The 23475-nt window shown below is 41.8% G+C and overlaps 1 protein-coding gene across 1 annotated transcript in view; it reads right to left on the reverse strand.

The window, feature by feature from the left end:
• Nlrp1 (NLR family pyrin domain containing 1) overlaps positions 1-16500 on the reverse strand; it is a 33327-nt gene extending 16827 nt beyond the window's left edge. The window contains exons 1-3 of the mRNA XM_013152006.2: positions 16478-16500; positions 12879-12978; positions 11356-11579 (exon numbers count right to left, since the gene is read on the reverse strand). Coding sequence (XP_013007460.2) covers positions 11356-11579; positions 12879-12967 — 313 coding nt within the window. The 5' untranslated portion in view covers positions 12968-12978; positions 16478-16500. The remainder of the gene's footprint in view (positions 1-11355; positions 11580-12878; positions 12979-16477) is intronic.
• Between the last annotated feature and the right edge of the window lie 6975 nt (positions 16501-23475).

The following is a 23475-nucleotide window of genomic DNA, read 5'->3' on the forward strand; positions in this document are numbered from 1 at the left end:
AAGACTGATGGGTCCTATCGCCTGGTACAGGACCTTAGGGTAATTAACAGTGCTGTTACCCCAACTTACCCAGTGGTACCAAACCCTTATACCATGCTCTCTCATATCCCTCCCTCCACTACTCACTTTACAGTTATAGATCTTAAAGATGCCTTCTTCACTATCCCCCTATACCCTGATTGCCAGAACCTCTTTGCGTTTATATGGACTGATGCAGACACTTTCAGGTATCAACAACTTACTTGGACAGTGCTCCCCCAGGGGTTCAGGGATAGTCCCCACTTCTTTCGTCAGGCTCTCGCTACCGACCTCACAGAACTTGATCTCAAACCTAGTGTTCTTCTTCAATACATAGACGACCTCTTATTATGTTCTCTATCCCATATGTTAGCCATACACCAATCAGCCAGTCTTCTTAATTTCCATGCTAAGTCATGGATACAGGGTGTCTCCTGCCAAAGCCCAGATAGCCTCCCCAAAAGTCAAATATCTAGGTCTCGCTCTCACCCCACCACTTGCTCCATCACCTCAGATCGTAAGGCAATTCTTCATGATCTCCGAGTGCCCACAACTAAACGGCAGGTTACATCTTTCTTAGGTTTAGCTAATTTCTTTCATCTCTGGATTCCTAACTTTGCAGCCCTAGCTTAACCCCTCTACAAGGCCACTAAGGGTCCCTTGTCAGAACCCCTGTACCTTACTATGCCCATACATGCCTCCTTTTAAAAATTAGAAGAGGCTCTCCTAAAAGCTCCAGCTCTTACCCTTCCTGATCCCACCCAACCTTTCATCCTATACACTACTTGTCAGGGCCACAGCACTATAGATGTACTAGGACACAAAAAAGGACCTTCTTTTCAAGCAGTAGCCTACTTGTCAAAACAGTTATATCACACAGTAAAAGGATGGGCTCCTTGTCTCCAAGCTCTTGCAGCTGCAGCCCTCCTGACACAGGAAGCTAAAAAGTTTACATTAGGACAATCTATTACAGTACACTCACCTCATCACCTCCATGACCTTATCTCACATAAGGTACTCCCTGCCCTAATGACCCCTTCTAACCTTCAACAGGTACATTTAGCTCTCTCTCAAGACCCTTGCATCTCTATTGCAACTAGTGGTCCTCTTAATATAGCCACCTTACTTCCCACCTCAGAGGGCCATCCTCACTATGACTGCGTAGAGTTTTTACGGATGACTCCCACTCCTTTCCCTCACATCAGTAGCACACCTCTCTCCTTGGCCTTTCACACATGGTTCATAGATGGCAGTTCAACAAACACAATCAAAAGAAGGCAGGATATGCAATAGTTAACCAGTCAAAAGTTATAGAGGCAAATCCACTGCCACCTGGGGCCTCTTCCCAGAGGGCAGAACTTATTGCCCTTACAAGGGCCCTTACACTAGCAAAAGACAAGATTATAAATATATACACTGACTCAAAGTATACATTTAGCATTTTACACTCTCATGCCTCTATCTGGCAAGAACAGGGTTTTATTTCCACTCAGGGAACCCCATTAATGCTCCCCTTATCCTTAAGCTTCTAGACGCAGCCCAACTTCCAAAGCAGGCAGCAGTTATCATTGCAGAGGACACCAAAACTCTACAGATGCTATTGCTCAAGGCAATGCCTTTGCAGACTCACAAGCCAAGTTAGCTGCACAAAGGCCCTGTCCTTCTCATCTTCTCCCGTTAGTCCCAAACAGTCTACCTCAGCCCAATTATTCACCAGCATAGTTACAGCTACTTCATAAACCAGGTTACACACAAAACACTCAGGGATGGATTTTTCAGGGGTCTAAACTTGTTCTCCCACATCAACAGGCCTCAGACATCATCACTGACTTACACAACTGTTTTCATATAGGATCACAGGCCCTATACAAACTCTTAGCCCCAATAGTCACATACCCTTCTCTAAAAGCTATGATTCTTAACATTACTCACACCTGTGATCTCTGTACCAGGACCTCTCCTCAGGGATGCATGGCACCCCCTTCCTTTCCTATCCATCAGTTTCGGGGACACACCCCTGGTCAGGACTGCCAGGTAGATTTTACACACATGCCCTGCCACAAGACTCTCAAATATCTTCTCACCTTTGTTTGTACCTTTTCAGGATGGATAGAAGCCTTTCCCACAACCAGGGAAACTGCTGATGTAGTTACCAAAATCATATTACAAGAAATCATTCCAAGGTTTGGTCTACCTCAGAATATTCAGTCAGATAATAGTCCCGCCTTTATTTCTCAGATCACTCAACAGGTATCCTCAAGCTTGCACATCACCTGGCACCTACACATCCCATACCATCTGCAATCCTCAGGAAAAGTAGAAAAGGCAAATGGCCTCATAAAGACACACCTTACAAAACTCACTTTAGAACTACACCAACCTTGGCCTCAACTTTTGCCCTTAGCCTTAGCCAAGCTCAGGGCACTTCCCGGGCTCCTACTTTCTTAAGTCCTTTTGAACTTATGTATGGCAGGCCATTCTTACTTCACAATCTTCCTGCTCCCCAAAATCTCCCTCCCCTGGCTGACTATGTCCCAGTCCTCTCCTTCCTCCAACACCTGTTGTGACATCTCTGCCTTCCACAACCCTCTGGAGAGCCAAACCAGATCCTCCCATGTCCCCAGGAGATCTAATTTATCTCAAATGTTCTAAATCCACATGACTACAACCACGGTGGAGTGGCCCTTACCTGGTCTACTTGGCTACCCCTACAGTGGTCAAAGTTGCTGGACTCCCATCCTGGTTTCACATCACTCAGGCTAAGAGGTGCCCTCCCAGCCCTAAATCTGATCACTCTGAGTGGTCATTTCATCTTCTGTCACCCACCCGTCTCCATTTTACGAAGGCCTCACAGCCACAGTTAACAGGCTGAGTCATGTTTTGTTATCCAATTTGGTTCCTAATCTCTTACATTCTATTAATGATCATTTTTACAGCAGGACTCTTGACAGTCTTTCCTAGAGACTCCCACATCATGCGTAAAATCATCTTCATAATGTTCTATGTGATAACTGTCATGGTTCTTTCTATCCTCTGCTGTCTGGTTAAAGGTGACATCCCTGAAAGCCTAAGCCCTTACCTTCCCTATACTGGTACAGCCACCGTCTCCCCTACTCCCCCTATTTTTTCCAGCTCAACCCTAGACCAGAGACAAGTTTTACACACCTACCCTCCTAAGTTTTATGCTTTCAGATGGGGGAGTAATCACCTCTCATAATTTCACTCCTTCTAACCTCACACTTATTTTTCAGAATTCTACCTCACCATGATAATGATCCTACCTCAACGTCATCCTAATAAAATAACATGTCTAAATCCTTTCTACCTCACCTGGTTCCTTAAATATGACAGTGCCATGTATCCTAATAACATCATGTCTCTTTGTTTTTCCAGTCTGACATACGTACATTCACCAGTGAAGTTGTCCTGGCTAAAACACCTGGCGTCAGCGTCTACCTGGGCATCAACCGTCATCCTGTCAACTCCCCTAGGCTCCAGTACAGTGCCCCCTGCCAGCAGGAAGTAGTTAAAGAGAGAAATCTTCACCCCTTTTCATAATAATCATATGATGGGATATGAAAGGGTTGTTGACCCAGACTGGACACTGTAGCCAGAAAAAGCCTCAGCCAGAATTAGGGAGCTCCTGTCTCCCCCACCCCTAGAGATTTACCTGTAACCCTATATGCCCCCCACCCTTCAGAATCTGCCCCTGGTGCCAAACGTGTGCCAATGAAATACCTGTGCATCTCTAATGGCCTTAGGGCACTGCCCTAAGCTTAGGCTACTCATATTCCCCAATGCCACATGTCCGTGTGAGAGAGATCGCCAGATTTCAGTGGCCGGCATGCCTGTCCTCTCTCTCCATGTTCTCAGAATAAAGGCCTCTTTTGATTTATACTCCTCATCTTTTGGGAATATTTTTCACCTTCTGGAAATAATCCTATCAGTAAGTATCTGATTATTCTCATGACTGTGGCATGCAATCTGTGGTAGTGTGTGTAGCATTCTGTATTTAGCATCCGCCACCATTTCAATGGTGTTTACTGCCAATTTTTCACCATGATAATATTGCTGAAATGCACTATTTCTGTAGACAGCTTTCCACTTCTCTAGGATTATTACATTGGGGCCATCAAGTACCAAGGAATGAGAAAACAATGTGAAAAATTATAACCTTTTAAACCCTTTCAAATTGCTTCTCTAAGATGTGGTACCTTTTGGTACTGCCTTCAGTAGCACAAGATAGAACACCTCACATGGACCTCCATAGTACTACATGGTTCTCAGCAAAACAGGTGGAGACCTGAAACTCTGGGGTTGGATAAGAGTGCTTGCTCCAGACACACAGCAGGAACAACACTAAAGTCAGATTCTGACACTTCAACAAGGTGTGTTGGTTTTATAGATTTTCTGTCATGCTAATTTTGGGTCAATTCTGGAAGGTTCTGTGCCTCTACATCATATCTTCTTGCTAGGGTGACCACCTTTACAGCTGCCGCAGGAATAAGAGCATTCCAAGATGCAAGAATTTCTGCCCTAAAACTTGAAAGACATTGGACTATCTAAGATGATTTGGTCACTCTTGTAATCAAAAATTGTCCTTAAATGTCTCATGTTTTTGGAAGATGACTGAATTATGGGGCATTATAGCTGGCCTACTGAGATTTTTGGGGTCAGATTGATAGAGGAAAGTCACTCTGGGCATGATATGAAAAGGTTTATCTCTCTTCCTGTTTCCTCCCTTGACATAGTCTGCTTCCTTCCTGCCATGACATGATTATCTTTCCTTTCTGCAGGCTTTTCCAACTTATGCCAGTCATGAAAGGACCAAAGCTTCTATAAAATGAGCCTATGAAAGCTCTCTTCCTTCAAGTTACAGATGTTAAGTGTTTGTCTCATTGAAAGGAAAATAATTAAGACATATTTTTCTATCAAAGAGATGAGGTAATTGATGTGATTCCCTAACCCTGCAGTTTAGAACTCTTTGGAACTGGTTCATGGAATGACTTTGGAAAGGTTTGAAGATGGCAGAGAAACAGTCCTGTAATGCTGTGAGTCAAGCTTGATATGACATTCTGGTCACAGATCAGATGATTGGTATGCTGATAAAAAGTAAATGGAAAAGCACAGGCTTGGGTATTTTCAGTTGGGAACAAGGATTCCATTGGCAGTTGGACTGAAGGTCAAGTTTGTTCCACTTTAGCAGAAAATTTGTCTCCATTTTGCACATGTCCTTAGACTTTTCAGAAGACTGAGATTAAGGGAGGCAAATTAGTTAATCTGGCAAAAAATTTCAAAGCAATTCAGGTTACAATAGGGGCTGTCAGGTTGTTCTTTATTAAGAATCAAAAGCAAATGACTCAGTTGGTTTATCTTAAAAGTCTTGAGGTTTACCAGAAATGAATCTACTAGAAATCCAGGTATGTAATGTTCCTGTCAAAGAGCAATTGTTGCTGAAAATATTTTTAAAAAATGAGCCAAGTACTTTTGACTTAGTAAAAAAAGAAAGATGCTCTTAGGGCATTCTGGAAACAGAAAGACACTTCCCTTCATCCTGCAAAAGTGAAACACAGTTTGGAGAAACAAGCCCCAATGCATCCTGCTCAAAAATAGCATCCTATGCAATTGGTTTTCTGAGAGTTGCTTCTCAGTGTTCAGACATCCAGGCACTTGGAGCCTCCTGCACCCACCATTGATGGGGTTAGCTGCAAAGTTTGAGCTGCAAAGAGATCTTCACATTTTGTATATGGTACTGATTTTACAGCTATCCAAAAATGCAAGAGTTGTGAGAACAGGGAGGCTTTTACTCAGATTTAAGAAGACTTGGCAGGCCAGTCACTGCCTCTGAGAAGGCATAGTGTGAACTTGTGAAAATGAAGCCAAAAGTACAGTGGAGAGCCCACGACATATGAGAAATGTGGAACATCTACTGAGCAAAGTGCACAGAGTGATCAAAGTCAGCCTACTAGAGGAAACGTAGCAGATGATGCAGTAGGGTCAGGGCTATCCAAAACACTGGATGCTTGAATTTCACCAAATCTTGTCCTATGTGATGGCCATGAAACTATGCAATGTGATTCTGCACTACGGGCCTTTGGTCTCGCTTTCAAGTAAAAGTCACTGTGAAGTTGTTTGATTTCTCCCTCTCTCTCAGTTCTCCCCTCTTCAAATGGGTTTACCCCATGGCATTACATCTCAGTAGCTTTAATTTCTTTTGTTTTTTTAAGTGCTCAAACCTTGGAGTTTGCCTTGTGTCTCAGAGGAGACTTTGGACTTGTACCTTTCATAGTGCTGAAACTTTTAGGACTCTGGAAATTCTTAAAGATGGACTAAACACATTTTGTTTGAAGAGATTTTCATAAGTGGGCCACGCAGAATGTTGTTGGTTTAGATCCAAAATTGCTCTCAAAGTCTCATGAGTTTGGAAGGTGACTGCATTATTGCAAATGTGCTGTTAGGTGGTGGTGTCTGGTAACAAGAGAAAGGTCAGTTGGGAGTGAATTGAAAAGGTTCATGTTCCTTCACAGCTTCATTCTCGGCTCTTTGATTCCTGGTCATCATTATAAGAGCATCTTTTCTCCACCCAATCTCTTGCACCATTCTGAGTGCCATGCAAGGTCTGAAACTTCCAAAGTGTCAAGTCCTTCTTCAAGCGGTAGATGTTGGTCATTTTCCCCAGAAACAAGGAAAGTAACTATGACAGTCACTTTCCCCTATTGATCTTTCTATAGACTGTGGTAGAATCACCTTCTGCTAGTCTCCTAACACTGTAAGCTGATGGAATGGCAAGAACAGAAAAGCAGCAGGGAATACCAGAGTCTAAAGGGGAAGAAGTTTTACTGGTGACTAGGACAAAAATCACTGGCAGGAAGTCCAGGACCTTGTCTCAGAATTGCCTTTATCTGAACTCATTAGACATATTTAGAAAACCGAAAGGGCATAGTGTGTTTATGTGGTTGTGTCTTCATTGTGGAATCTCATATGTGTTTATGGGTGCCCTGTGGACATAGCTGTCACCTTGGATACACAAGCATGGCTTATGGCCAAGAGAGAAAACAGCCATTGAGCTGAACACAGCCCAGAGCACTGTGAGTGTTCTGAGTCAGGAAAGCCTCTTGGCTGCCCCCCTTCTGAGCTTGGGTGCCCAATCTTTTCTCCAATCTTTTCTTTGGCTTTTTTTCCTCTTATCTCTAAGAGAACAGTCTCCTTTGGATACTGCTCTTGTGCCTATGGCTGATTCTAACCTGGCCCTGGTCTCCTACTGAGTGACCTGGCAGTGTGTTCTAGGTTCTGGTCCAAGAGGGACAATGGGACCCACATCATACACGAGTGAGGCTCTGACAAATCACAAAGGGTGGGAACTACCTGGCCTTGATTATTCATTGAAATTCCTTGCCAGCTGCACAACTCTGAACAAGTTACTTAACCTCTTTGTGAATCACCAACAAGCATGTGCATACCTCCTCTTGCCGTTGTGAAGACTGAGTTTCTCACAGTAAAGCACTCTGTAGCATAGGCTCTCCCTTATCAGGCATGAAACACAGCTTGACCAACCACATTAACACTTGTGTCTTCTTCAAACACTTGGCTCAGTCTTCCTGGTAACCCTTGTGGTCTGTGAAGAAAAATGTGGCTGAACCTGAGTGTTTTCAGGTCTCTTTATGATGCACTCAGAAGAAGTAGGTTCCAAAGAATGAACAGCTTCATATCATGTGTGACATCATTGTGGTTCCTGGCAATCTAGTATGGGTTCAGCTCCTGGACTGGTTATAGACCAGTGAATACAATAGCAATGAGGGGATCCCTGCTGGGTCCTAGCACAGGCCCTTTACTGTTATCCTGATGCCATGGAGTCGGTCCAAATCAATTCAGATGAGAAAACTAAGGTCCTCAGACATACAGTAAATTACACAAGGTCACATCATCTGGGGAGTGATGAGGCAAGATGTGGACCTGGGCATTTTGGCTTCCACGACTGTGCACTTAACCTCAGTGCTGTAATGCTGCTCTGGACCTCAGTTCCTTTATTTGCAGAAGGAACTTTTCTCATGATGTTGACATGGAGAAGCCTCACTCACCGTGGTCATAGAGATACAGGCCACAGAGACCAAGTCCCCTGCCCATGGGTACAAGCTCTGTGACTGTTGCTGTAAGTGTCTGTCCTGAACCAAGACATTTCTAAATTCCCCTAAGGCTGTGCACCACACTGCCCTGTAAGTGCCTGCAGACCATGCAGAGGAAGAGGTAGAGGTGAAGCCAAAGCAGGAAACTGAAGCCAAGGGAGAAGAAACCAGTGGGGATAAAGTGTTGGGCTCAGCGGCAAAGCCTAGGCCCTAATGTGCTCACTGTGCCCCCAAGCCTGCAAGTTAACACCCGAGCTCTGCAGCCACCAGAGCAATCACATGGGAGAGAAGCCCTTCCCTTCTTCACACTACAGTCGCCGCTTCATGTAGCCCATGTGCCTGTGAGTACTCTTGGCCTCACATGTGGGAGAGTTGTCCTAGTGTGCACTGCCCCAACCCCTCTCCCCAAGCTCAGGATCCACAGGGGTGGGCAGTCATATGGGCACGGGTTCTGTCCCTACACTGACTGTAGCAAGAGCTTCGCAGATCTTTTGGTGTATGGCAGGCATCGGAGCGTGATGTGGAACTGTGGCCCTAAGGCTCCACGCGAGTGCTGCGGCAAGGTAAGCAAAGTGTCGAGCTCTAGGACCTGTGAAACCACTAGCAGTCCCACACCTGGGAGTGCCCCTTCCTCTCCTCTGAGTGCAAGAAGAGCTTCATCTGCTCTTCATCCCTCACCTGCCACCAGCCCATCCATGTAGCACAGAAGCCCTATCACTGCCCAGCCTGAGGTAAGGGCTTCACACAGCTCAGCTCCTACTGTAGCCACAGTTGCATGCATTCCATGGAGAAGCCTCTCCTGTGCACTCTCCTATATGAGTGTTCTCTGAGCCCTGTAGCTTCCGGTGCACTAGCATGCACACAAGAACATAAAACCCTAGTGCTGTGACAAGGGCAGCAAGGACCTCCATCAGTCAGTGGACCTGGTCATGCACTGGCATTTGCACATGGGCAACCAGTTCTTCAAGTACCTGCAGTGCAACAAGACATGTGTGGCATCCTAGGACCCCAAGTGGTATGCCCTGGTGCACTCGAGTCAGTGACCCTTCTGCTCTAGAAGTGTGGGTGTGCCTTTGCTGAGTGTGCCAGCCTGACCAAACATATCCAAGTGCATTTCGGCCAGTGCCTGTTCCATTGTGGCACCTACTGAGGGTCTTTAGTGATGTCGTCCAGCCTCTGGAAGCATGAGTGGACACACTGGAGCAGCGAGGCTGCCCCACCAGAGCTGATGGTCAGGTTGGCACTTCCAGTGCCAGTGAGACAGGTGAGAGTCCACCCATCCCAAGTACAGCTATGGGCCTCAGGGACCCTCTGGCTGGGCTGCTGGCGCTGCCCACCAAGTCCAGCCTGATGATGGTCACACAGTGGCAAGTGGTAGGAATGCCAATGGAGCATGTGGAGTGCCAGGCTCCAGGCATCAGGATGGATCCAGATCCCTTAGGATTGACTGGGTTGAGGAGGTCGATGAGAAGCCATCAGAGTTTACTTGTAGTGAGTTCCAAGAGACCTTCCTCACACTGCCCTTAATATGCTGACACTAACACGAAAGCTCACAGCCTGAGTGATAGCTTTCCCTACATGCAGTGTGGCGAGAGTTTCTCAGGCAGCGCAAGCTATGCAAACATAGCTGCACTCAGCTTCATGCGCCCACATGCCTGTCCTCACTGCCTCAAGGCTTTCCTAAGTACCAGTGACCTGTACAAGCAGGAGCACACTCACCCTGTGCCTGTAGGGACCTCATACAGCTGGAGCTGCTGTGGCTTTGCCAGGAGTACCTGAAGAGGGGCCAGCCTCAACTTTTCCTTTTTCCTGCTTTGGATTTTGGGGATTTCTCATTCCAAAAAGTCTCATATTTTTCAGCAATTCTAGAAATGTCTCAGCAGCTATCTCTTTGAATATTTATCCTTTCTGTTGTATCTTTCATATTGTTCTATAAGTCCAATGAGATGTAGATGAGGCTTATATGTTAATTAAGCTTTTGAAAAATGCTTTTTCGTGTATTCTGCCAGGTTAATTTGTTCAAAATTTATCATTTTAATGATCTTTTGCTTCTTACTCATATTTTTAAGAGCACACATTTATCTCAGTGTATTATACACTGTTAGGGAGCACAAATTATTAACTGAGGCTAAAGAATGGAGGACTTAATGGCCGGCAAGGCCATGGAGCTCTTAGAGAAGGATGAGGTCTGCTGAGAAAGACAGAGGGAGGCCAAGTACAGAGGTGATGGGATGGAGCTTAGCTTGTTTCTTTGTGATGCAAAACTCATTTCTCTTTCTACTTCATTGCTATTTCAGGAAAAGTACCCTCCCTTTCCCCCTGCACTTCTTCTTGGAAAAAAGAACAGTGGGTCTATGAAATAGGTCTTTTGTCCTTGCACATGTGGAAGCACTGACCTTATAGCCCACCTTCTCTAAATTATTAAATTTATCTCTGTTTCTAGTTCATCCTTCACTGTACCCCTCATCCAGGCAGTTGAAGATCTGCCTCATATAGCAGTCAGGTCTCTGAGAATACACTTTTCAGCCCTGTTTCTGATAATTCAGTCTCTGAAGCTTTTAAGGGGCTCATATGATATGTGAGATTCCCACTGGCTGTCATGTATGGTACACTATATAAGCTTTCTGAGATTTATGGTTGTAAGCTTATGTTTTCTGAACTTTATCTATGGTATTTCTTTGGAAGTAACAGATGCTGGGCTACTTCATGATTACTCTCTTGTGCTACGGAGCCCATTTTGCTGGTTGCAGCACAAAATGGAGTGTGATAATTTGTTCTCACTCTTTGCCTTTAAGAGCTATAAAGCCTTCTTATTTGTGAATGACTCATGATACTAAAATTCACTGTTAGTTCTCTTATCCTTGTTTTGTATATAGTCCTGTCTGAAAATCCATCCAAATATCTCAGTGAGCCTATCACTTGTTTCCTGATGGGTTCCTGAGAGACAGTATGTTGCTTAATTGTGTTATTAAGGTCACTTTCCACTTAGGGAAATTTTCAAGTAAGCTCAGGGGAAAAAGCAATTATAAGAACTAGAAGCATGTGCTTTAGAAAAGATATGTGCAGAAAGAAAACCAAAAACATTTTTAGTGTCCACATCCAAAACTCTCTCTGTCTTTCTAAAGAAGCTACGATGTCTCTCCCCACCCTCCCATACCCTATACCTCTTTCATGCCTGTTTCATCAGTACCCTTCCCTTCCTTTTATGATTTACCTTTGACAACCACAAAATGAGGGAGGTGCACAGCAGCTATAGTTCCCTGCTCAGCCTTGATGTCGAAGAGAGGTCCTGCCACCATCCAGGTGTCCTGTAGATTATGTGTGCTCAGAAAGTGATCCCACGCACAGAATCCAATCTCAACAGTCACTTCCTTTCTCACCACAAAGCCAAGATGAGTTTTGGACCAGTGGTAGTGGCCAGCGACAGGGAAGTGAACACTGGAGGAAAAGAAAGAGGTAGACGCTGAGATTTTTCAGACTCACTGTAGGGATTTGTGGATCAGTGGGGAGGTTTCAGTCCAACTACAGAGCCACAAGATTTGGATTTAGGTCCTGGCTCCTGTTCGCAAATGTGAATCCTGGGGGAAGTGATTGCACATCCTTAATCTTAGTTTTGTTGTAGGTAAACAGGAGTAACATCAGCACTCATATCACAGAGTTTTAAATTGTGAGTGAACCAATGTAAAGTGACAGCTTAATGTATGTTGGTAGTAGTGAGTTATTACTAGTGTGATGACAATTAAAAGAAGGATATGGAATACGAAAGGTTATGAATTTGAGTCCTGATACCAAAATAAATAGAAAAAAGCACTTGTTTATCCTTGCAATATTAGTGGTATTCCTTGGAGTTGAAAACAATGCTTTTCAGAGTTATTAAGGAGGTGAGGTAGATAGATTTTGATTTCTGCAAGTAGTCAGTAAGAGTATGCTTATCTCCTGGAGGAGACAGGGGCTGTGATAGCCTGGTATGTGGTAATGTGTTACATAAGAAATTGTGATTATAATTATGGAAATGTATCACTTAGAAACTGATCCCTTGTGGGGTAGATCTACCACATACATGTTAGTGTTCCCAATTATTATGAGGGTTTTGTGAACTAGTAGGGTTCATAGTAGCTGTTACTGAATCAAAGGCATATTCATTTTGGGAAATTTAAATGAGAGTTAAGAGACAAAGTAAATATAACAATGAACTTCATTGTACATGAGTACAATGGATCATTAAGCAGAGCACATTACTTAGAATTGAACAAATGTGAACAGACAGTAGGTTTAGAAGATATGAAAAATATCAGCCTTTTTAGTTGTCAAATTAAGTATGTATATAAGAAAACCTATTTTTATATTTTGAGATGCATAATAAACTATTTAAGTATAAACTCATCTGATACCATGGGCTGAAACAAAATACTGTTAAAAGAAGGAAGAAGGCCAGAGAACAGTTGAAATGAATTGAGTGGTATCATGGCTAAATCTGGTTATGGGGAGTTCCTTATACTTTCTGTGTATACTTAAAATTTTTTATTAGAAAACATAGTTCTCAATATTAAAAGCACCAAGCCAGTATCTCACTTTTGTCTGTTCTTCCTGATTTGTCATCTCACTTTTGTCTGTTCTTACTGATTTGTCAAGAGGAGAGGAACAACGGGAGGGATTGTGGGTAGTTGTCTGTGGGGACCCAATGTGGGGAATGTGGAGGGTGAGGCCAAGTTTGGGCAGGCAAAACCTCACACTTACCGCCACAATCTCCTTCCTTTGTTAACTATCTCCTTGGCGAGACACTTTTGAGGGCCCCAGAAGTCATTTTCAATGTCCAGAGTCTCCATGTGCAGGTCACCTAGAGAGTCAGGAAAAGACATATGGAAAGATTCCTCCTGAGTTATCTGAGGAGATGCTCTCTGGGACAGATAGGGACAAGGTCAGTTCTGAGTTCTCCTGCCTGGTCTCCCACATTACATCCATGGCGAGACTTGTCCTGAGGCTGGCCAGCCTGACCATGGCAAAGTGTATGCCTACATCCTCTGACTCTGCTCCTGAGGCAGCAGGCTGTCTGCAAACATCCTTTGCTCATCCACAATTCATTCCCACAAGGTCCAGAAGTGTCATTCTTCTCAGCATGTGCCAAGTTAATGAGTTGAGAGGAGAACTTGGCTCAGAAGCAAATGGTCATCCAGGTGAAGTGATACATGCAAGTCTATAATCCCAGAACTCAGAAGGCTGAGGCAGGAGGATTACTGTGAGTTTGAGGCAAGTCTACATAGTGAGCTCAGACCAGCCTGAACTGCATAGCCAGACTCTGTCTCAAAAGAGCAAATAAAATGAGAGAGAGAGAGAGAGAGAGAGAGAGAGAGAGAGAGAGAGAGACAGACAGACAGACACAGACAGAAAGGAAGGAAGAGACACAGTGAGAAAAAGGGAGAGAGGCAGACAGATATAGAAGGGGATCGTCAGGCCTCAGCAGCCCAGAAGGGAAGAACAAGATCATGGTGCAGTCTGGTACAAGCCACAGACATAAGCTTGGTCAGCACCTTCAGCTCCTGTGGCAGGAAGAGAGAGCCAGAAATCCTTCTGAGGTAAGTGAGAAGTAATAAAGTACAGGCAGTAAGGAGAAAAGAAAATCATACTAAAAACTGTTCTTTCAAAAACACTGAAAATTCCATGACTCAGTTAAAAGCACTCGAGGTGATCCATAACAGCATTCGTTTGATTAAACTCAGGATCTACTCCTTCCAGACCCATCACACCTAGAATTTCTCAGGAATACTGAAAATCCATACTTTGGCTTGAGAAAGTACAGAACAAGAATTCAATTTTAAGATAAAATAACAAGTGGAAAAAATTCAAAAAATGGCTACACTGTCCTTCTAGAAAAAAGAAACTGGAGCTATGTCTATAGCATGCGCTGGTACTCTTTTCCAATGGCACACTTTCCTCGTGTTTCCACTCTCTCAAGGGAAGGAACAGTGACACCAGCACCACACAGACACAATGCAGACCACCAGCCCTACCCAGACTGACCTCAAACCATGGTAGCACAGGGGCTGTGCTCATTAGAGAGTGTGACAAACACTCAAGCCAAGGCAAGTACCTGAGTGCCTCAGAGAGTGAAGCCCGCAGACTTCTATGCTTCTGACTGAGTTCAGTACAGAGTTGTAGACTGGAGGGAGTGGCTGTTACAACCAAGCAGCCTGCTGCTGGCATGTCTCTGCATGCTCTTCAGACCTGACCCTTTAAGCAAACCACCACTGATGGGTCTGAGTTCTGGCCACAGAGCACACAACTGCCAGCCACACTGCCTTCCCTAGCCAGAGCTCCTGGAGTTCCCTGCTGTATAAACTTCTCAGTAGGCCTGTGACGTACCCTCTCTCTTTTTACTGTGGTAACCCCAGCCTGTCTTCTACACAGTCACTGCAGCAGGGTATCCTAAGGGACCTACAATTATGATTGTTCCATGTTTTCTGATCTCTAGAATCACCAGGTCTCAAATAAGAGGCACCCTCTCAAGATGGCTCCTGGTTATAGTCATCCAAAATACAGCAAATGCTGCAATTGATTTTTTTTTCCAAAGCTAGCTTGCCATCAAGGATGAATCACTGTTCAAGTAAATCTCAGTGAAACTAAAGCATCTAAGAACCAGGGCTTTACTTCTGAAGCTAGGTTTGCCAGTCTGTTATCATAGGGCTCACCTTGAACTTGTAGAATAGGCTTCCACTCCTCCTGAGAAGTGAGTTTGAAGATGCAATTCACTTTGTACTTTTTTTTCTATTTATTTGTGCTTGTATCTCTCCCACCACCTATTTCTAAATTCTGAGGTCTTATGATGGACACTTTTATTCCATCATCTTACCATGAAGCCAGACACTTAAACCATTCATTTCAGAGCCAAGTCTACATATGCCAAAGTGTAATCAAAAACAGGATAAAGCTTGGTGTATATGTATGTATCTTCATTTATATCTGCCTTCTTTATTACCTTAAAACTTTGAGTCATATCTCTACATGTAGGCATATTAATCAATTGAGGAATCTGTAAGGTTCAACTTGGACCTGACTCACAACCCCTAACCTGCTTGCCAGCACAAACACTACTCTCCATAGAATTCAGCTCAGCACAGGAGACTGTCATTGGCAAGCACAGGACCTGTAATGCTTTCATTCTCTTGAGAGGTTTTACACTGTCTTGTTATGTTTGATCTATCGTATATGAAGGTATACTCAAATATTTCAAGAAAAAAGACACTATGGTAACTAATGTTATGTCAGGTTATCTTGTGGTGAAACACTATGTTGCTTAAGTTGTTCTAACCTGTGTTGTTATGTTCTCTTTTATCTTAGTCTCTTTTTTTAAAAAAATAAAAATTAAAAAAAAAGAAAGTAGATAGGACAGGAGAAGAAATTTTGCAGATCTTGGGAACATCTGGGGAGAATTTACTTCGGACACATCAAGGACTTTTCCCGCTGAGGCATTAGACTGCCAGAGAACTTTGACTACAGATTTCACTGGGATCTTTCTGCCTAATACCCTCTGCTTTCTCTTCATCCCTATAAAAGTTACACACTTCTCTTTGTTTGGGGCAGCAGGTCTTATGATCTTATGAAGATTTCTACCTACATCCAGGCACAATAAATTCCAGGCCACGTTGCCTTTATGCAAGCCTGATCCCTCTGCTGGTCCTCTGACATCATCTATTATATATGATACAAAATCTCTAACTAAAAATGGATAATAAACTTCATATTAGTGCTAATTTTACCTAACCTATCTTGTCCCTTTTGAAGAAGGAAGACACTAAGATAAAATTAATATTTTTTCAAAATTTTTAGGGACATTAATTTGCAAAGCAGTCAGCTCATAGAAACTAGATTGCCCTTGAAGTAACAAGTATGGTAACTACCCATTGGCAACAAAGGAGTTAAAATACTTAGCAGCACTACTCCTCCCCTGAGCTCACCCTGCCCAGCAAATATAGAGGAATCATAGGAAAATACAATACCTTCCCTAAAAGTTTATAGACATAGAGTTTATAAGTATCCCTATCTAAAACTAAAAGTCTCTCTGTGAGTCTGGAGGAAATTGTCTTGTTAAATTTCAACTGTCAAAATAAAACTTTAGATACAGTGCTTGAATTATTGGTAAATCTACAAGGATGACACATTCTTGGTATAATTAAATTTGCTGTTCAAATCTCTTCCCAAGTCTTCACAACTTAATTAAAACTGCATAGTGAGAGCCCTGGTAGAATGATTGTTTCCTTTAAACCTCAACCACAGTCTTCCTTGAAAGTGTTTTTTAAGTCTAATAGTCTTATCTTTTACTCATATTCTTGGTACCTTACCTTTCTTGGTCTCTCTTCTCTCAGGAGGTTGTGACTTTTTGGGAGACCAGTCCAATGGCAGCTAAAGTTTCTTGCCTGGGGTTGCTTACTGTGGGATCCAAAAGCCTCTGAGCTTACATCCAAGCCACCTTATTGGGTATGAGCTAAGCAACCACTTTCAGTTCCCTGTGGAAATCTCTACTTCCTGTTCTACTTCTTTAGTTCCCTGTGGAAATCTCTACTTCTTGTTGTTCTACTTCTTCAGTTCCCTGTGGAAATCGCTACTGACAGATTCTGCTCTGGGCCACTCATCTGTGGGACTTCAAGGCAGACAAAAAACAGGAAGGTGGGCATGGCCTTTATGACTACAGGGCTACTTTTCTTTTCTAAGTCTCTGTGCACTGTACAACTGGAGCAGAAACTCATCAAGGAGGTATTTACTTATATTGTAAGCACTTCCCCTTAACAATGTCAATGCCCTTTGCTGACTGTAGCTTTCCTCTGGCAACTGAATTTCCAGATACAGATGACTCCTTAGTGACCAGATATCCCATCTCTGGAGGATAGTAAGGACCCCCCCCCCCATCCATTTCTTCTTGTATCTATCAGTGAATAGGATCTGTTCACAAGTTCTTCTCTTTGGTCCCATTCAATCCTACCAATGGGACATAGTGGTGTATGCACCACTCAATGCAGACTGTGAAATACGTCACTTTCACGGATCAGAGGTAGTCTTTTCCAGGGAAACAGCTCCGATAAGAGCACATCTGGAGTGCCCCTGGGAGGGTGGTTTGTCACCATTAAAGGGCACTTTCTGGTGGATGCAGCATTTCAATGGGACACACGATGAAGGCCTTGTGTCCTTAATTTTTCTGACTAAACCTTTGGCTCTATTATTTTTTTAAAATTTTTAATTCTGAAGGGGAAAAAAAACAATAAAAAAGAACTAACAAAACAGTGAGGACAATACTGGATTTCAAAAACAAGACAGAAAGAAACCCCCGTAGTTGCTAATTGCATATTGTTATCCTCTAAACAGACGCTCAGCCTACTGGTCCCAGCTTGCAAGGTCCATCAATCAAATCCAGCATTAAGGTGTTTTTGTACATTTGCTGTAGTCCTATCCAGTTCTCTTCCAAATCAACCAGTTGCCTACAGAAGCAGGGAGGGGGTGGATAACTCTTCTTGTCTCCCAGCCCCTGTGCTGGCTGGCTCATGGGAAGGGCAAGCTGACTTTCTGGTTTTCTTCCTGGCCCATGGCTGCCATGGGCTCACAGGAAGGGTGGGCTGACTTCTTTGCCTTTAAATCAGTTCTATTCTTAAGAACTGATCAAAAATTTTCATCCTCCAGTCCTCAAGAAAAAAAGTCTTACTGTCCTATGTGACATTATCTGCTTTCAGAGTAAATTTCCAGAATGAGAATATTAATCCTATAAATCAGAGAACCAGATTACAGCTGCAAGTCTTTTCTTATGATCAGGGCAGTGATACCAAAGTTTTATCTGCCTAGGCCTGTATGGCTCTGTCAAAGGACTCTGAATTGTGAGAGAAATGCTACATATGCCTTCCTACATGCTTGCCTAATAATTTAAAATTAATATCTTTGGCAATCCTTATTTCAACTTTTTGAAGATTCCAGGATTTCTTCATTGAATAATCTACCTTCTACTGTTCCCTTTTCATACCTTGATGCCCTTTCCTCCTTTTCCATATTTTTATTGTAATCCTTTGATATAAAAAGAATGAAAATATTGTTATGGAAAACAGGACACCAGACTTCTTCAGATGGCATAAAGAATCACATACATACTAGAAGAGGTAGAGAAAGCTAGATCTTTATTTGGCTAGCTTGGCTCAGGAAAGCTTGAGCTTAGAAACTTCTGAGCAGAGGAGACAGAGTTACAAAGGTTTTGATAGAGTTTGTGGTTGAAAGGAGTGAGTTCAAATAGAGACAGTTACTTAAAAATCACCTGTTTATAATTTTGACCACGTGGTCAGCCTCAGTCCACTAGAGTATGCAACCAGGGACTTGCCAGCCTGACATGGGCACCACAAATTAGGAAGTGAAATCCTGTAAGGACAGGTAATGTAGGAGGATGAAGGCACTGGGTTCCAGCAAGTTAGAGAGTTGGGAACCCACTGTTTCCCCAAAGTGAGGCTGGGCAGGAAGAGGGCACAGGGCTGTGCTCAGAGGGCAGAAGCTGCTACTTTCAGACAATATAGAGAACTGATTTTTAAAATGAGTCTTTTTTTCTTCAGCATTACAAAAAAAAAAACTGTGTTAAGATTTACTTAAAATAAATAAAAAGATTTAATTGTATCCCCTAAGGAAAATTCTGACTAGTTTATTTACAGTTAGAAGCCTAGACCTAGGAGACAATGAATTATTATATTCCAACATGGCCAAGGTATCTAAAAGTATACTACAGTGAACCTGAATCACTTTCAGATTAAAGCTTTGCTGAGACTGAAAGCTTCCGAGAACCATGAGTTTCTCCTGCAATGTAATTTGGTGTCTTGTTTGTCTGTTAATCTGCGTTTATTATAATTCATTTTAAAATAGGGGATACAAGGTGAATGTAATAATTTATTACAACAAATATATATTAACAAAATTTTTTAAAAAGAGGGGAAATATTTTCCATTGATTGGCTGTTTGGGCCTAGCGTATTGCTGACTGCATCTCCTTCTTTGGCTGACAAAGCTCATACCTGAAATCTATTTGTTTCTGTTTTCTCCACAATGAGTGGCTTCTTCACTATTTTCTAGTGTCTGTTGTGCCTCAACCCAAACCAAAGCATTATAGGAAATATTGGCATTTGTTAATAAATAATACTACTAAAAGAAAAACATCTGTGAAAGTCCAAAATATTTAAAGCAATAGCAAGAGTGGCTGAGATCCAAGCTCAAGCCAATGACAAGCAAATACAGTGGAAAGAAATCTAGGATAAATTTACAGCTCTAGTACTAGTGGACACTGGTAGAAAAATGCAAATGGCAGGCTTTCAAGTATGCTTTTTCTAATGGGCACAGTGAAGGGACCAATGTCAATGTTGACTGCACATCTGACTGAGTGGTCAGCAACTACAGGGTGACACCTTTCAGGGTTACATCTTTCAGTTTCCTGAACCTCAGGCATGAATGGGAAGTATTTTCATCTGATCAAAGTTTGTTCTTCTTGTGAGTTATCAGGAATTCCAACTTTGAGCATCTCCATGCCTCCAATTTTGTTGTGCAGAATCCAAAGAAGAAAAGGCCTTTCTGATATTTGTGTTGCTTGGCATTTTTCTTCTTACCAAAGGGGGACCATCTTTTTTATTAACTAGAAAAATGATGACACAAAGTTTCAAAAAAAATAATAGGAGAGTAAAAATAGCTAATATATTGCATATTGTTACCTTCAAAGTAGTTGCTCAGATTACAAACTGTTGGTATGAAAAATGGATTAAACAATATAAACACAAACCTTCCTTTTCAATGAACTAATAGAAATTAGTTCATTAGAACTAATTTTATTTTAAGAGAAGGATATATATATATATATATATATATATATCCTTTTCTTCTTTTCTTGTTTCCCCATCCCAGTTTCTCTCTTCTTTTGAACAGTTTCTTCCCATTTTACAATATCTACTATACATTTTGGATTTTATTTACACTTCTCTGGGCAGCTTACATTTATTTGATTTTCAAAGAAAGGAAAGGGATACTGAGGTAAGCAAGGGAACTGAGCTGGACTTGGGAGTCAGTTCAAAGACTTTCCCAAGTAGTAAATTATGCTAATTAGGGGAACTGTCTTATCTCCAGGTTGACATTCAAGGCAGGAGTGAGACACCTGCAGCTACAGTCTCTATTGAATTAATTGTGGCCTTCTCTTGTCCTTGAGTCTTCACGACATCACAGACCACTCTATAGGTCTTAACAGGGACCAAACTGATGAAGTTCACTTAGTGTGAATCCACTTGCTTAGGCCTGGGACAGACTCCTAATTAAACTTAGAAAGCCAACTGATAAACTCTAACTCTCTCTTACAGCTGCTTTATAGTGGTCTCCATTTATTTATCATCTTTAATATACTTTTAAAATTATTTTTTTGATACATAGTGCTCACATTCATCATGAGGCATTTGTATTGTGCATGGTATGTCTTGGTTCTTCTTTTTTGCCCACTTGACTACTCTTCTTTCAACCCCTCTACTCCTCTTCATTTACAAAAGCTTTGTTTCCTTGTTGCCTTCTAGTCACACTTTTCTTATTCCCTTTCTTCCTTTCCCCTTCCACCCACCATGGTTCCCCTTTCCATTCACTTTCTTCCTATTTTTATGTTACACTTTTTCTTCTTCATTTGCCTTTTCAGTTTCTCACACTAGAGAAACCATGTGATATTTACGCATGTTTGTCAAATTTATCTCATTTAGGAACATGGTCTCAAAGTGGATCCATTTAGCTAGAAATGTTTCAAGTTTATTCAACTTCAGGGCAGAGCAGTATTCCATTGCATTAAAAAAAAGCACAATATTTTTTATTCATTCATTAGTCCATGAGCATTTGGGCTGTTTCCAGGATTTAGTTACTATAAACTGTATTGCTATAACATGGGAATGCATGTATTTCTTTGGTATGATGCTTTTCATTCTTTCAGGAAGTTACCAAGAAGGGGAAAAGCTGTATCAAATGGAACCTCTTTTTTAACTTTCTTTTTTTATTTTAAACATAGTAAAGTACAACAAAACAAGACAGAACAAAGCCAATCAAAACAGTGCAGCAAAATTGGTACAGAACATCAAAGCAGAATACCAGGAAAGTAACAATATCTACCACAGAGTATCTTGTTATCTGTACAATAGTTGTCTATGTCTTCAGGTATAGCAAAATCAAATAAAAAATGAAACACAATAAACCAATCAAAATAGAGTATTGAATAAAGAAAAACAATCAGAAAAAGGCAAAACAATGAAAACAATATTTGACTTCAAAGACAAGACAGAATAAAATCCCCAGTATTTGCATTATTGCATACTGCAATCCTCCCAAGAGATGCTCAGACCTCTGCCCCCACCCCTGCCTGCATAATTACCAAACAATACAAGAATTTAGTTGCTTTATGTACCTTAGTTGCTGTCAACTCAGTCTGTGCTCTGAACCATTCTGTTGCTTGTGGCAGGTGGGGGTGTGTGGGGAGCAACACAGATGGTGTTTGATTTTCAGTCTGGATGCCGGCCACTCACAGGAAGTACTGACGCTTCGCTCTGTGGAACCCACGTGGCTGGTGTGGCTTACCAGAAGGCTGGCTGGTTAACTTCTTGGTTGGTCCCTCAAGTCCCCGCATGGCCAATTCTCAGGAGATGCTCTTTTCTTTCCCTGGAACCCACATGGCTTGCATAGCTTTTATTTTTCTTAGTTATTTTGATGAATCTCTACACTTCCCTAACTTTCCCAGGGATTGGAGCAGTCTACACTCCCACCAACAATGGAGCAGGATTACTTTTTCTGTACAGCCCACTCAGCGTTTGTTATTGGTTGATTTCTTGAATAATAGCCATTTTGTCTGGAGTGAGATGGAATGCCATTGTTGTTTTAATTTGCATCTCTTGAATGACCAGTAATTTTGAAATTTTTGTTCATGTACTTATTTGCCATTTGTAATTTGTCATCTGAGAAGTATGTATTCATTTAAGATGCCTATTTGTGGATTGGGTCTTTAAATTGAAGGGGTACAGTGTTTTTGAGTTCTTTATATATTCTACATATTAGATTTTAAAAATTCACAAACTTCTAGCCAATCTTATCAAAAAAGGGAAAGAAAGATTCAATTTAAAGCAAATAACAATGAAAGGGGTAAAATCACAATGGATTCTGCAAAAGTCCAGAAGATCATCAATATTTACTTCAAGAACATAATAAGATGAAAAACACAGATGAAATGGACAGATTCCTAGCCTTATATAAATTACCAAAATTGAAACAAGAAGGCATAAAAATTCTAAAAAACCTGATGTCAGCCAATGAAATTAAAAGCTTACCAATAACAACAACCAAAAACCCCAGACTCTGATGGATTCAATGTTGAATTTTACAAAAAATTTAGAGACTCTCTAGTTGCACTAACGCTGAATTTTTCAAGGTATAGATATAAGTGAAATAACTGTTCTAATCAGTTGTTCTTCCTGGCATACCAAGATAGAGATTGCCTCAGGCTCATAAAAAATACCACTAGCCAGTGGCAAAAAACCAAAGGCTGGGCCCAGAAGGCAGCAACTTCTCTTAGCCAATGAATTGAAGAGGTGAGATCTTGCAACAGACTCAAAAGCCAACTACCCCAGGAAGACACCTCTTACAAGTAGCCATTTCCTAACGGCTGTTCTAAATACTAGCAATAAAGGTACTGCCACAGGTAATTATAGAACCATCAGCCCAGAAATTAAACTAAGAACAAATGAGGAGAAAACTAAACAAGATGCAAATTCCAATACTTTCAGCTCACCCAAGGCAAACCCAGAGGGCAATGAGGTGAAACAACATGAAAACCGCCCACCTGGGGTCTCTGAAGTGCTAGCAGTGGATGTAATGAGGCAGATGAACAAGACTAGAAAAAGTGAAATAAAAAAATAGCTTCTCAGCTAACTACAGAGATGGTGACCATAATGAAAAATATGCTTAGTGACAGTAGAGTATATACAGGTTTTAAAAAATAGTGGAATTTAGGAAAATGACAGAAATTGTAAGCACTGGACATAGGAAAGAAATGGAGTCCATAAACAGATTCAAACTGATGAACAAATTAAAAATTCCATTGAAAGTATATGAGATAGAATGGTTCAATATGAGCACAGAATTTCACATATAAAAGACAGGAATGCAGTTAGGGATAATGAAAAAAGATATTTCTTAAAAAATAGTAAATAGTTATAAGAAATCAATTCAATATCTCCTAGATGATGCAAAGAATAACGTAACATTGATCAGAGTCAATGAAAATGCAGGAGACAGCACAAATGATCAAAAAAAAATGTTCACAG

This window comes from Cavia porcellus, unplaced genomic scaffold, assembly GCF_034190915.1.
Source record: "Cavia porcellus strain 051 isolate PalLab524CR breed Dunkin Hartley unplaced genomic scaffold, mCavPor4.1 scaffold_6, whole genome shotgun sequence".
NCBI lineage: Eukaryota > Metazoa > Chordata > Mammalia > Rodentia > Caviidae > Cavia > Cavia porcellus.